Below are 14599 nucleotides of genomic sequence, written 5' to 3' on the forward strand. Positions count from 1 at the left end.
ACTTCTGTGATTTGATCTTATTATTTCCCCTGGGTTGTGGTCCCACTGTCCCTCTTTGCCCGGGTACTCTTAGGTCTTGTCTTGCTGGCTCTGGTTGCCTGGCCTCTCCTCTTTATTCTTCAGGTTCTGTTCTGCTAGTCTTACCCACTCAGTCTGGTTTGCCCAGCAATGGCCATCCTATTACCGGTCCGCTGAATCAGTGTTCTCATCCTAGTTTGTGCCCACTAGAATTGATGCTTTTGTTTCTGGTCCTCCTTGTTTGGATCTTTTGGATTCCTGATTCTCGTGGATCTGGTAAAGATAGCCATCCTAGTCTTACAAGGCTCCCTTCCCCGAGCTCTTACTCTTCCTTCCTGTTCCTCTTGACCCCCATCCACTTGACCTGGTCCTTCTGATCCTTCTCACCCTGTTCATCTAATTAGTTCTTTGTCCTCCTGATCCACTCAGTCCACCTGACCTCTTGTGTCCTGGTCCTCCTAGGCCATAACCTCTTAGCCCTTGTCTTTCTGGTTTGGATCCTTGTTCTACTGGAACTGTGCCTTAATTTCATGGCTCTTCCAACACTGCATCCAATGGTCTAGGCCCTCTTGGTCCTGGTTCTCTTTGTTTGGGTCATTCCGAGCCTCGTCATCTTGGTCTTCGTGCTCCTGGACTTCCAGGTCCAGCCACCTTGGTATTCCTGGCTGTTCTGGGCCTCCTTATCTGCTTCACCTTGGTCTTGCTACCCCAGGTCTTGGTCCTCTGTGCCTGGTCCAATGATCATGGTCCTCCTGGCACTTCTAGGCATGTTTCTGGTCCTCTTGTTGTTGACCCTTCTAATCCTCTTTTTTCTAGTCCTCCTGGTATCCTTGGTACTGACCCCTTCATCTTGCTAGCTTATTCTGGTCCCCTAGTACTACTGGCCATAATCTCCATGTTCCTAATCTCCTTAGTCTTCCCTGCTCTGTCTGTTCTGTTCCTTCTCACCCTGGTCTTGCTACACCCAGGTGCTGGTCCCTCTGGGCCCTGGTCCAATAATCATGGACCTCCTGGCCTACGAGGCCTACTCTCCTTAGTCTTCCTGGATCTGGTCCTGATCCTCCTGGCCCTCCTGCTCCCTGTCCTTGTTCTTCCTCACAAACTGATTATGATCCTCATTTCGTCATCCTCCTGGGTCTAGCTTTCCTGTTCCTCATCTTCTTGGCCATCCTGTTCCTAGCCCTCTGACCTGGAAATCAGGCTTTGGTCATCCTTGTACCGATGCCCTGGGTCCTAATCCTCATTTTCCTCCACATCCTGGTCTTCTTGATACACAGAATCCTGAGTCTCCTTGCCCTGATCTTCCTGCCCCCCCAATCCTTTGTTTCCTCGTCATCCTAAAACTCTTTCCTTCTAGCTCTGATTGCCTGCGTCCCTGGTCTCACCTACCTGGCACTCCTGGCCAAGGCCATGCTATTCTTGTTTTTCATAGGCCATGTCCATCTTACGATTTTGTGCCCATTGGCCCTTATCATCTTGGTCCTTATAGTTTGGGTTCTCTTGGGCTTCTTCGTCCGGACCTGGTTCACCAACCATCCTAGCCTTGGTCTCCTTGATCTTGTTTGTTCTGGTCCGTCTAGTACTATTGTGCTTGTTATCATAAACCTTGCCTTTTGGCCATCCTGGCCTTTCTTGGGTCCTGCAATTGTGGTCCATTGAGCTCTGTTACGTTCTGGTCCTCATGGCCATGATCACCTTGTCCTGGTTCTCCTACGCCCTAAACCTCCTAGCCCTGGCAGCGCAGGTCCTGGTCCAAATGGCCTCTCATGTCTGGTCCTCTTAGTCTGCGTCCTCCTCAATTGGGCTTCCCGGGTCCTCCTGGACCTGTTTCCTTTCCTTTTATTCCTGCTGGCACTGCAGCCATTGAACCAGGTCCTGGTGATCCAGGTTCTCCTCTTGAGCCTGGTCATTTTGGTCCTGGTCCTCCTTCCCACCACTGTCCATTCCACTTGGTCTTCCAGATGCTGGTTTGCCTTCTTACGTCAGATCCTCCTCACCCTGGTCCTGCTACTCATAATGATTGCTCTTCAATACTTGGTTATCCTAGCCCTGGTCCCCTAGATTCTGATCTTCATGATCCTCTTGGCCCTGTTTCCATTCCTTTTGGTCATTATCCTTTTAGTTCACCTCCTCCTTCTTGCTCTGGTCTTCTGGTGGAGGTTCCCATGGTGTTCCTAGTCTCTTGTCAGCTTATCTTCGTCTGCTGGATCTGCTGCCCATTAACTTCCAGGCAGTGATCTTCACAGTCCTGGTTAATCAGGTTCTGATCCTCAAGGACCTTGCCCACCTGCTCCTAGCCCGCATCGTTCTAAGCTTTTCGTGGTCATCATTCTCATGTATTCCTGACCCTGGTCCTTTGGATCTTCGGTCTCCTGTTTCACAGGTTCCCGGCTGTGTACTCTTTGATCCTCTACCCTACTGTTATCCATCAGTCCTCTTGGTCCTGCTCCCCTGGTTTTATCTAGTCTTCTGGTTTGTCTGTACCTAATCCTTCTGCTGCTGACCCACTGGTCCATGTAGTTCTGGTCTTTGTTCTGGTAGTACTTTAGCAAGTCCTAGTGTACCAGTTCTTCTGTTGCTGGTCCCACTGGCCATGGTTTTCCACGCCATCCTAGCCCCTAGTCCTCCTGCCCCATCCTAGTCCTACTTGCTCTCCTGGTTTGCCTTTTCCACCTTGCTCTTGTTCATTGGACTGTGGTCCTCTTAGGAATGCTACTCCCGGCTAGGGTCATCCCTCAGGCACTGGTCCTCCTAGTCCCCATGTTGCTGGTCACCCTGGTTCATGCAGTCCTTGTACCCTGGTTTAGGATCCCTGTGAGTCTGACCCTCAAAGACTTTTTGCTCCTAGTCTTCCTGGACTTCCTGACCCTTTATATCCCTTTAGGTCATTCAGATCTCGGGTCTTCTGGTCCTGTTAGCCTCTTTCGGATCCTGGTCCATTCGCTTCTCGCCCCTACTTCTTGTCCTGGTCCTGTGGACCTGGTAGTCCTCGATTTCCTGGTTGTCCACCTCCTGATTTTTCTCCTGCTGGCCATCATCTTCCTCATACTGCTCCTGCTCCTTCCTTCCCCAGTCCTCTCCACAATGTCTATAGTCTGGTACAGCCTGCAAGCCTGTCACTCAAATGTCTATTTTTGTTTTTGGCTTCTGATTTCTTTTGTTGAGACAGCTCTGTCAAGGACAGAAAGACAACTTGCAGGGCTGGGTCAAATGGAGAAGGCAGGAATGCACCATATCTACTAAGATACGTCGCGTTCCTGCTCTCCCTCTGCGCTGGCACACTTGTGGCCGTCAAGCGCCAACGCAGGCACCCTTGCGCCATGCTGCAGAGATGCCTGCGTTGCAGCCAGGATTGTTTTTGTGCATGAATTGACACCTTTCTTCACAAAAACAACCCTCTGATGCTTTGTCTTCTTCCTATGTGCACTGCAGCACACGCAGAAAGAGGAAAACAGGTGGAGAAATAATATTTCTCCTAGTTACGCCTGACCAGGAAAGACTCACCATTTTGATGTATTTCCAGGTTTACTAGAGATAGTAAATCTGGGAAGGCGCCAAAAACATGGGTGGATGCTTGGGAACACCCACGCTCCACCCATGGAACACCCACGCTCCACCCATGGAACGCCCACGCTCCACCCATGGAACGCCCACGCTCCACCCATGGAACGCCAACGCTCCACCCATGGAACACCCACACTTCACCCATGGAACACCCACGCTCCACCCATGGAACACCCACACTCCACCCATGGAACACCCACACTCCACCCATGGAACACCCACTCTCCACCCATGGAACACCCACGCTCCACCGATGGAACACCCACGCTCCACCCATGGAACACCCACGCTCCACCCATGGAACACCCACTATCCACCCATGGAACACCCACGCTCCACCCATGGAACGCCCACGCTCCACCCATGGAACACCCATGCTCCACCCATGGAACACCCACGCTCCACCCATGGAACACCCACTCTCCACCCATGGAACACCCACGCTCCACCCATGGAACACCAACGCTGCACCGATGGAACACCCACTCTCCACCCAGGGAACACCCACGCTCCACCCATGGAACACCCACGCTCCACCCATGGAACACCTACTCTCCACCCATGGAACACCCACACTCCACCCATGGAACACCCACGCTCCACCCATGGAACACCCACTCTCCATCCATGGAACACCCACGCTCCACCCATGGAACATCCACGCTCCACCCATGGAACACTCACGCTCCACCCATGGAACATCTTCCCAGGGCAGAGTAAAGTAAGCGACTTGCGCTGCCTCCGTTACTCCAGATTCAGTACGCCATGCCGAGCCGCGCACGGTGGCCCTACGCAGCAATGTAAATATAACTTTAGGGCGTGCTTTGCTTTACGTTACCCTGCGTGATGCAAGGTCAACGCACGCCCTTGATAAATCTGGCCCATTATGTGGTGACTAAAATATCAATGTGGCTGAAGGGGCCACTCATGAAATGGGACCAACAAGCATTTATACCTGAAACCCACTCTACTAGGTGAATAGTATGAAAAATATATTTTTATTCAGAGGCAGTTGAGTGAACTCCTCCCATGAATTACCCAGATGCAGCGCTTGCCTGTCTCCTGCTTTCACTTCCCCATTCCACTGAAGTCCCATTACTGTGTCTCACTCAATTTATTCCCTGCCAGTGTCCCAAATCATTGGCCCCCCAAGCACTAATCACCTACTGTATGTGCCCCTCCCCCTGGAGCCCAGATACCACCTGTCTGTTTGTATTCCCTGTTTGCTGCTGTTTGTTGACTGCTGCTGTGTTGCCAGACACACTCCTTCTTACAAAGAAGCCTAAAACTAGGACTCAGCCTTCCATAGGAAGAAGAGAAAGTGCAAAGCCCTAAAAAATCATCATAAGGAGGATCACCAGCATTAAAAAACAATGAATGAGTGAATAACGCAATTATGTAACATGTTTTAAAAGCACATTCATTATTCTTTGCAGGCAGAAAAATACTCCTAGACTGCAGTCCACAATATATGTGTGGCTTATACTAAAGCTCCTAAAATTGAAGTTTGATTACTAAATGTCTTATTTGAATATTCAAACAACAAATGTTTCATTTAAAATTGATTTTCATTTATAAACAGCAAAACTTAATTTACCCACATTCATTTGCATATACTATTTCACATTTGCATGTGCACTTACTTTCAAGTGCTTTTCACACGCCGCAGCCGCATTAAAAGATGGCCACTACCCTACCATTGCCGCAAGCCAATTTGTAGTTCTTGGTCAACAAAATGAAGACCTCCTTCACACTATGTACCCAGACACTAGTCAAATAGCTGATCATCTCTCCTATTAGCCTGAGACCTGCTAAACTGCAGAGATTATGTACTATTTTGCCTGCTGCTGGGTAAATAGCAGAGATGATATACTCTTTGGCCGGCACCCTGGTCAATAGTCACTTCTATAACGATAAGCTCCCTCTCTGTTGCATTGTTTGCTCTCCTTCTGAAGGACTTTATCTCCACCCAAGCTCTCCATGCCATTCCTTGCAATAGAATAGTTGTTCCCCTCCCTTCCTGCCTCTCCCCGTCCTCCCATGTTCCATAATATGAAGCATGGGTCGGGCACTGGGGTTTCTACTTTGTGCATTGACCCCTGAAATGAATGCCCGTCTCCTCATGCGTGGGTTCCCAAGTACCCAGCTTAGAAACAAACCCGCCCCCGCTGCAGGGACAACAGCCAGGTGGTCATTTACACAGGTGACACAGATGCAATATTGTGACCTCTGACCTTTCAGTATCAGTACCTAATGAAATTAGGCTGGCCTGGCCTTTTCTGTGTCCTAATGGCTGCATTGCTGTGTTTCAGGCACAAACTGGACCCTTCACATCTTACATGACATGATGTACAACATCCACGGCAAGGAGCCGCCAACCTTCACGCACATCCTTGAGTTCGGATCGGCGGACAAATTTGAGGTCAGTGCCAAGGAACAGTGACATTGTATAATGTACCAGCAAACTTATTCCATACTGTTTTAGAACCATACCTAAGTGGACAGTGCTCATTCATACTCAGTTTTATATTTGTGATTACGCTAAATTTAGTCCTTGCTTTCCCTTCCAAATTTATCACTGATGGTCTTTTATTTGCATGCTGAAAGTGGTTGAGGGGAGTAAACACGTCAAGATTATACTTACAATTTAGTCATGCTTAAAAGACCACAGACTCCAAATTTCAGTTCATAGATTTTATTAAAAGGTCAAAAATAATTGGATGTAAACACATCTGAGAATCAGCGAATATAGGTACATAAAAATCAATACAGAGCCAAACCGACTAATATAATTAATTCGGCATAAAAGGCATAAGGTGACGAACTCAAGAATTAAAATACAACATAGAATTGAGGCTGAGTCTAAATCCTTATTCATTAGGAAGGAAAGCATACGTTATCGTTCCCTACACTACTCTCATTGAGGTTCCTGGCTATATCACCTAACTTCTTTCCCAAAGGGGTCAGCACGTGTAGACTTCCTAAGAAGTACTCACGTCAAATGGGTCAAGATAGCTTAAGGCTATGGAGCTCGCTCTGAAAATGCTCCTGATCTTCTGTCCCTGTGCATCATACAAAAAGACAAAACTCAGCCCCCCCCCCTAAATGTATCACATGACGAATTGTTTCACTTGCAAGGTTCCCTAGTAGCTTTCAATTGCTTCTTTAATTAAGTTATTCTTGCTTCCAGTGACCTTGAGGTTCAGATAGGCAAGGCACAGAAGGTATCCCCTCCTCCCGCTTCTCAGACTCTTCACAGACATTCCTGTTATCTCCTTAAACTAAGAATAACGAGGTTGATTTTTTTGTACCTGCAGTGGGATGAGAGCATACTGTCCTGGCACACACAAGAGATTCATTTAATTATTTCTTTAGCAACCAAGGATTTTTAAACTGTCAACAACTTGCAGCTCTGGGCCTACAATGCAGGCAACTTCAACTACACACAGTTACATTGATATGAATATAATGTCATCTTGCACATTATGCATACAGGAATGATAGTGTCTCAAATACATGTAAATTCTATTTAAAGGCGCGCATTGCATTTCTATGCCTATGATGTTGAATAAATGCATTTAATAAACATAATACACTGCAAACGATACAAAATATATGTGAGTGCGTTTGAACCATGAGTATAATGCACCCATACAATTTAGAGTGCAGTAAGCGCTATATCATTTGCATCATAGCCAGGCCCACACCAGCCCAGTCCAGTCCAGAGGGTAACCAGCGAACAGGATAAGAGTTGGTAGTAACAATGTTTGTGTGGTTCTAAGCTTCAGTGAAGCGCAAACACAAAAGGCGACGGTTGTATAACCAGCACAGCAGAGAAGGCAAATAGTCCTGGATTAAGGACCCGCCACTATTTGAATAGCAAAGATTCACTTTGCATTTGCTGGTCAGGTTTCCCCTGGTGGACTGTTAGGCAGTCCCTCTGCACATGCTCAGATGGTGTTTCTGAGACATTCCCTGAAAGGAGTCGAGCCTGTACCCAGAGAGAGTGTCCGCCTGTCTCATGGAAGGCCTCTGTTCTTGGCATCAGGGAAAAACACAACTTGAAAAGTTTTAAGTGATCTGTAGACACTAAAGTCATGATTTCCAATCTTCATAGGAGGCGGATGGGCTTTGTATCCTCGTGCAGCAGCAGGTACACACTTGGCCATAGCATCAAAGTAGAGATCAAAGTAAATAGGAACCTTGGGGATCGGCGTTCCCACGCTTATGGATGGAAATCAGATCCTAATCATTGCAAAAATAAAAAAGAATTGGGAGCGTACTTGAGTGGGCATAGCTGGTGAATTCCAAGCCAAGTTTGTGTTTAAGCCTGTTAGGTCATCAGCCTGGCAAAGACTTTGGGGTCTATTACGTTCGCCCCGGGAATTGGACCGCCCACAATAGTTGCGGCAGTCCTGCATGCACAATTAGGATGCGCCCGCCCCACTGGCGGGCGCATTTTGCAGTTATGTGTTGCGGTCAGCTGAACTATCAGCAGCACCTGCCGCAATGCAAAACAGGAACTTGTGCATTTGCATGCCCAACGTGGCAAGCACCGCGCGGTGCCTGCCACATCATCCATGCAAATGCAGGGGGGTAGCATAGGTACCCCCATGTGCCCCCGCCACCCCCCAACATTCTGGGCGCCTGCAACGGCCCCCAACTGAGAAAACCACATGCCTTTCCGTGGCGGCAACTCCGCCACGGAAAGGCTGCTTCCCGCAGCCATTGTAATATGGGTGGCGGTGTCTAGCAGGCACCGCCACCATATTCAACCCTTTTCCGCCAGGTCGACTCGTCAACCGGGCAGAAAAGCGGAGGACGGTCTTCCCGTCCGCCACGGTCCCCCCTACTATCATAATATAGCGGGGGGAAATGGGAGGCGGGCAGGGGATGATTTCGGGTGGATTGCCACCGCCATGCGGGTGGTGGCGATCCGCCTGACATCATAATAGACCCCATAGTGTGCAACACTATAAACTAACCCCCCTCCTGACAAAGAGGTGAATTGTCAATCAAACACTGGTGCTGTAAGGCGCCACCCTTTCGCAGCTTGTCACGGGGCGGGATGAGGTGATAAAGCCTCGCTGACCTCTCCGACTGTGACGAGCTGTGAAAGGGTGGCTAGAGACTGCAGCAGGCTGGTCCTAGTGCATTGATCTCTGTGAGGTTTTAATACTCGCTACTTGCATGGATGTACATTAAATGCACAGCCATAACCGCTGTCTCGTGAGAGAAGCGAGATGTGGGGCAGGACCATGAGGGAGATTAGGTTGTTGTATTTATTTATTTCAAACGGAATCCAGCAGATCCCACTTCGCCACTAACAATGATTGAACTGCATGCCCAGGGTCAGATAGGGGACATGCTAAGTTTAGATTGCAATCATTAACAAATCGATCAATCAATCATGATTTGTAGAGCACAGCTAATCCCCCGTGAGGGTCTCCAAGCACTAGGATCCTGCAGCGAGCATTCGAAGCACCATGTTTGAGGTGCTATCTGTCTCCAGCTGCACTCTTACGGGGAATGGTTTTTCTGGAGATGGCGTATTTAGGAGTGAAAAGTGTTTATTAAGTCTATATACATTAAAAGGAACAGCAGCGGCCCCTCACACTATTGGTATAGCTTTGGGTGCCCTGTAATAGCCTGGATGCCACACTTGTAGGATTGCGATGGGAGGTACTTGTGTTGATGCTGTCTTTGAAGGAGCTGACAGGGGCAATGGGTGGAGGAGGCTGCAGTAGCCTCCCAAAAAGAACCTGGGCACTTATTTGTTTACAAATTAAGCACTGATGCTCACCTGCACAATACCATCCTGGGTTTACAAATATATGGGGATGTTATTAGAATTCTATAATTGATTGTCTTTTCTCCTCTTCTTCTCATGTTCTGCTTTGCTTTATAATATCATGTTTCTGTGTGTGCTGGGGGAGCAGAAACCTTGTGCATTTCTGTAAAAGAGTCTGCGGAAAAGGTGACCGCGACCCTTGACCCGGCCTTCCTGAGTCAGACACCTTCGATCAGTTCTTCAATTCCCTCTCCAGGTCAGGTTTTCCTCCTACCTCGAGTGGAATGAAGTTTTAAGGGTAAGAGTGGGTGTAATCCAGTCTACTACCACCGCTCCTGTCGGGGCCTTGGTCCAGTTAAGAGTGGTCATTGTCCCTGCCCCGAAGGTAAAATGCGCGTAGTTGTCAATACCTATGGACTGTGTTTGTTACTTTCCGAACCACATTAGGTCCTCAGACCTTTGTTTTTAAATACAGATCAGTACAAAGGATGAAGGCTGTAGAGTTGCAGTCAGAAATGTCTTACCCAGATATGGCCGTAGGGATTGCTCGGCTTTTACGTTCTGTTAAACAGAGTTTTCATGATGGGGTACAGTCGGGTGGGGGGTGGTCGATGGGCCTTATGGGTTTTAAGTCACTTTTAAACTCCAACTGTTTTTATGTATTGTTTAGAATGTTTTATGGGCAATTGTTCTAATAAAATAGTTTTCTACCTACATTTCTACTCTATTGCCACATGTATGTCACCTCCAACTCTGGAAACCCCCCCGTGTTCTCTTCCTGTATGGATATTTGTCTGTCTTTATTTGAATTCCTGTGATGGTCTTAGTGTTTACTCCTGTTCTTACTACCCTTTTCCATTTTCTGTAATAATAATATTATAAATGGTAGGTCCCTCTGGGGTAGGTTGATGTACAGAAGGCTGGTTCAGCAAATAAAAACTGACGAGTAACCTTGTCTCCGAACAACAGCAAGGATGGTGAATCCCCTGTTCATTTTTAATGTGTAAATCTTTTAAAACATCTCTACCTCACTTGAAGTTGCCATTGGAATATTCAGTTAAAGTTTATATTGGTTTCTGCTGCTTGATATGACTTGTGATTGGCCTTTGCTAATGTAATTATTATTATTAAAAATGAATCCCTTATTCAGATGCCCTGGGCCACTCTCAACCTTCTTTTATATAGGAGTGCTGAAGTACTGCCAATAACACTATTACTCAATTTGTAGTGGTGGTCGAATTTCAACCTCTGAAGGATAACAGGCTGAGTTGTCTTGGTCAAGGTTGAAAGTGGTGATGTGCAGATGTGAGCAGGAAGCCTTCAGCTCACTGAGCCATCTTGCCAGCTCAGCTCCTTGTGTGCTTGCCATGTGACCTGCAGCTGTGACGAGCTGGTAATGAGTGGCCACTGAGGGGGTCCAGCCCTCAGCCATGTCAGACATGTCATTGGCCACTTCTTCTCTTCCAGATTATAAACCAGATCCCTCCTCGAAGAGTTCTAACGACGCATCTGCATCGCGGCAACATCCCCAAGTCAATGGAAGTGAGCAAAGTGAAGGTAAGCGCTGCTCTCAGATGGTGAGTTCTTAACTTCCATGGGTGACAGATATTTAATAATTTCTGCTCAGCGTCATAAATGTTTTGCATCAGAATGAGTTTACTGTGATATCCAGAACAATGGGCCAGATATGCGTAGGTTTATTTTAGGTCGCACATGGCCAGATTCAACCCTTGTCGTGTGCTAGATTGTACCAGTATCAAGCGGGAGAGAGAAGAAAAGGGGCTCGAGCACTTCCACTGGTTAATATATAAGAATAAATGGGAACTAGCTAGTAGGTAGAAGCTCCAGGTGTTTGTTCATGATTAAGAAAAACATTTGTTTTTTATGAAGACCCTCACCCACCAACCTAGTTGTGGCATGCTTCATTATCGGGTCCCACCCAAGGCACCGAGTGCACCTTGGGTGTGCTTCGACGCCTGACTACAGCGGAGCGAGTTTTGTTTCGTAAATGTGCTGTGATGGTGAAAAGAGTGTAGGTTTAAAAAGCTGTCTTACGGCTTCCAGATATCCACAAGACTATTTTAATAGTGGGCCCTTGGCAGTATTTAAAAACAATGTAGCGGATATGAGTGGAGGTAATTATGGACTCCCATATCCTGTGCGGTCAACATGTTTCAGCCAGGCCTCATGTTAAACCGGCTTTCATCAGGACCATATGTGGGTGAAAGTTAAAGTGGTTGCCTAAAAGAATGTAAAGACCAGCTATGTGGCGCACTTGCTAAGGAGCGGTATGTGTAAGAGGATGGTTTCCTCTAGCGGCTTGGTTCCTGTTAAGAAAAAAACAACAAGACATACAAACAAACACAAAATAGAGTGAGCTTAAAAATGGCACATAAGGTTTATGTGACTCAACTCCGTTGTGTCCGTGTTCTATGCGAGTAAAGAGCGATAGTAAAAACGGAACATGACGGTGGATGGTAGCTGAAATTTAAAAAATGCTTTAGATTATGCGCAACTGTGCGGAGAAATCAATAGTGTACATGCGATATCCTGTCTGGAAACAGCAGTGCTGAAAACATTGGTAATTATGGAGAAAAGCCCCACGAGTTCTGGGAGGGGGCTCGACCTTTAGTCACACACTCTGTGTGTTCTGGGAAAGAAAGAAAGAGACATGGCAAACATCAATGATGCGTAGTCTGACTGCGTGAGAAGGTCTCCACGGTCGGAAACTGCTAGGGAAGAATCCCCCCCGGCACACCCCACTTAGGGGGTAGATGTATCAACATACCCCTTTGAGATTTCTAAATAGCGATTTTTAAGGAATCACTATTTAGAAATCGCAAAATGGCATGTATGTAAAAAATCGCTATTTTTTAGCGATTTCTTAATCTTCCTTAATTGCGAATTCGCAAATTGCGAATTCGCAATTAAGGAATAATTTCCCATTCATTCCTATGGGCCAGGAGGCCCATAGGAATGATTGTGAACTAAATCTCAAATTGCGATTCGCAATATGCTAATCGCAAATTGAGAATAATTTCAAGGGTGCAGGGGTGTCTCAAGGACACCGTGCTGCACCCCTGAAATGTACATGTGTGTGCATATGGCGCACATGCATGCCCAATGGGCATGTGTGTGCGTCACATGCCACCTTAAAAAATGTCAAATTGTGCATTTTTAAAAGAATTCGCAAATTAACATCAACTACAAGTTGGTGGTAATTTGCGATTTCTTAACCAAAATTCGCAAATGAAAAATGCTACATACATAGCATTTAAGGAATCGCAAAATTGTGATTCCTTAAATTGCGAATTTTTGATGCATGATACATCTAGGCCTTACTTTGCCAAAGTCTGCGACCCACTGTTCAAACCTGTTGGGGCCTGCTTCGGAACTCTGTCGATGCTGGCCATTGGCCGTGGTGATATTTAAATATCCTTCCGTATTCGCAAGTGTACGTGATCAGAAGCTGAATGTGAGTAGCATCTGCGGACAGAAGGAAGAAAACACAGAAGATGGACATGCATCTGTGTGTGTGTATGGCAACAGTGGTGGCCCTGAAATAACATTATCTCAAAGAGCGACCAGTAATGTAGACAGATTAACTATGTGTGAGTGATAGCACCTAATGAATATATTAGGGCATCAATCGTATTGTGTCTATAAACAGTAAAGAAAGACTGAGCAAATGTGGTTCCTTGCTGGTGAGACGCATGTTGTATCCCCGTGTTGGGTTAAGGGGAACGCATGCGTTGCATGTAGGCATGGAAAAGTGCCGTATGGTCCTCATGGGTGTGAGGGGACTCTATCTGTCCCGATGGTGGGGGCTGACATGAAAGCATGATCTCCATGGTAAAAGCACTAAGTGCGGACCCTGGTAAGGGCAGTGATGCCCAAGTTGTTTCACCGCTCAATATTAGGGGGATGGTTCGCTGCAGCCTCTGGACTCAATCTTGTGGTTTGCGAGGCCCAGGGTACCTGGAGGAGGCATGTTCATGCTGAGTGTAGAAGCATGAGGATTTTAAAGAGGAGGGAAAAGGAAAAAAAAAAGGTGACTGAGCGTTCTGTTTGCTGTCAGTGTGGGGGTTCAGTTGTTCAGGCTGTTCCACGGAATGTTTGTCGTTTAATCCCTCTTTATGGGTGGAAAGGTGGCATATCCAATGTTGTTTCTTTTGGAGCAGATGTTTGTCATTGGTAATGTTATGATATTCGATTTGTTCTATGACTGTCCATTTTATGTCATTTGGAGTGTGTCCTCTCTGAATGAAATTGTCTGTCATTCCGCTGGTGTTCTTTTTTTCACCGGATGGGGCTGCGGTGTTCTACTATCCTGGTCCTCACCTTGCGAGTAGTCATTACAATGTAGCGGAGTCTGCATGGGGACTCGATAAGGTAAACAACATTGGTCAAATTACAATTAGTATGTTTCCTCTGGTGCCAGATTTTGCCTTGCTCAAGATCAAGTGTTTTTGTTGCTCGTGTCAAATGACAGACACTGCAATCACAGCAGGGATAGTGTCCGACTACATTAGGGAGTCCCCAGGCATTAAGCACCGTGTTGGTGACAGGAATCTGGTGTTTCTACAGGCGGCTAGAGACCAAGCGGTCTTTGAGGCTGCCTGCCTTATTATAGGCAAAAAGAGGTTGGTCCCAGGTAGAGGTCCCTGTCTTTAGGATGTGCCAATTTTTGCGTATAATCGGTGGTCAGGCTACAATTCCTCCGTATGCGGAGGAACTGACCGAATGGGAGGATTTCTCTGGGACGATGGGGTGGAAACTCTCAAACTTTAGTAATGAATTCCTTGCAGTTGCTTTGTAATATGTGGTAGTCTGAAGAAGCCCTGCTTTAGGCTCAATAGTGAGTTCCAGAAAGGCTATGCTGTGGGCACTCGCACTGCTGGTCAAGCATAGGTAGGGGTCACGCTCATTGAGCCAGGTGAGGAAAAAGGCTAGAGAATCTTGTGATCCTGTCCAGACCATAAGAATGTCATCAATATAAAGACGCCAGAATTTGATATTGTTGGTGTATGGATTTGTGGCTGGTAGGATGTGTAGTTTCTCAAAGTGATACACATAGAGGCCAGCCAAGCTCGGGGCAAAAATGCTGCCCATTGATGTTCCGTTTGTCTGAAGGAAGAACTCACCTTCGAATTTGAAGCTGTTCTCCTTCAGAGCTAGCGTGGCGCATTGTAGAATGAACTCCCTGGGGGTCGTATATTTTCAGGT

At 46.9% G+C, this 14599-nt stretch overlaps 1 protein-coding gene across 2 annotated transcripts in view; it reads left to right on the plus strand.

Moving 5' to 3' along the window:
* The window catches only part of LOC147672970 (sulfotransferase 6B1-like), a 195422-nt gene that overhangs the window by 73018 nt on the left and 107805 nt on the right, over nt 1–14599 (plus strand). For both annotated transcript variants that reach the window (XM_086947845.1, XM_086947846.1), the window contains 2 exons: nt 5895–6004; nt 10841–10930. In XM_086947845.1, coding sequence (XP_086803971.1) covers nt 5895–6004; nt 10841–10930 — 200 coding nt within the window. The remainder of the gene's footprint in view (nt 1–5894; nt 6005–10840; nt 10931–14599) is intronic.

The sequence above is a fragment of the Lissotriton vulgaris genome (genome assembly GCF_964263255.1).
Source record: "Lissotriton vulgaris chromosome 7 unlocalized genomic scaffold, aLisVul1.2 SUPER_7_unloc_1, whole genome shotgun sequence".
Taxonomy (NCBI): domain Eukaryota; kingdom Metazoa; phylum Chordata; class Amphibia; order Caudata; family Salamandridae; genus Lissotriton; species Lissotriton vulgaris.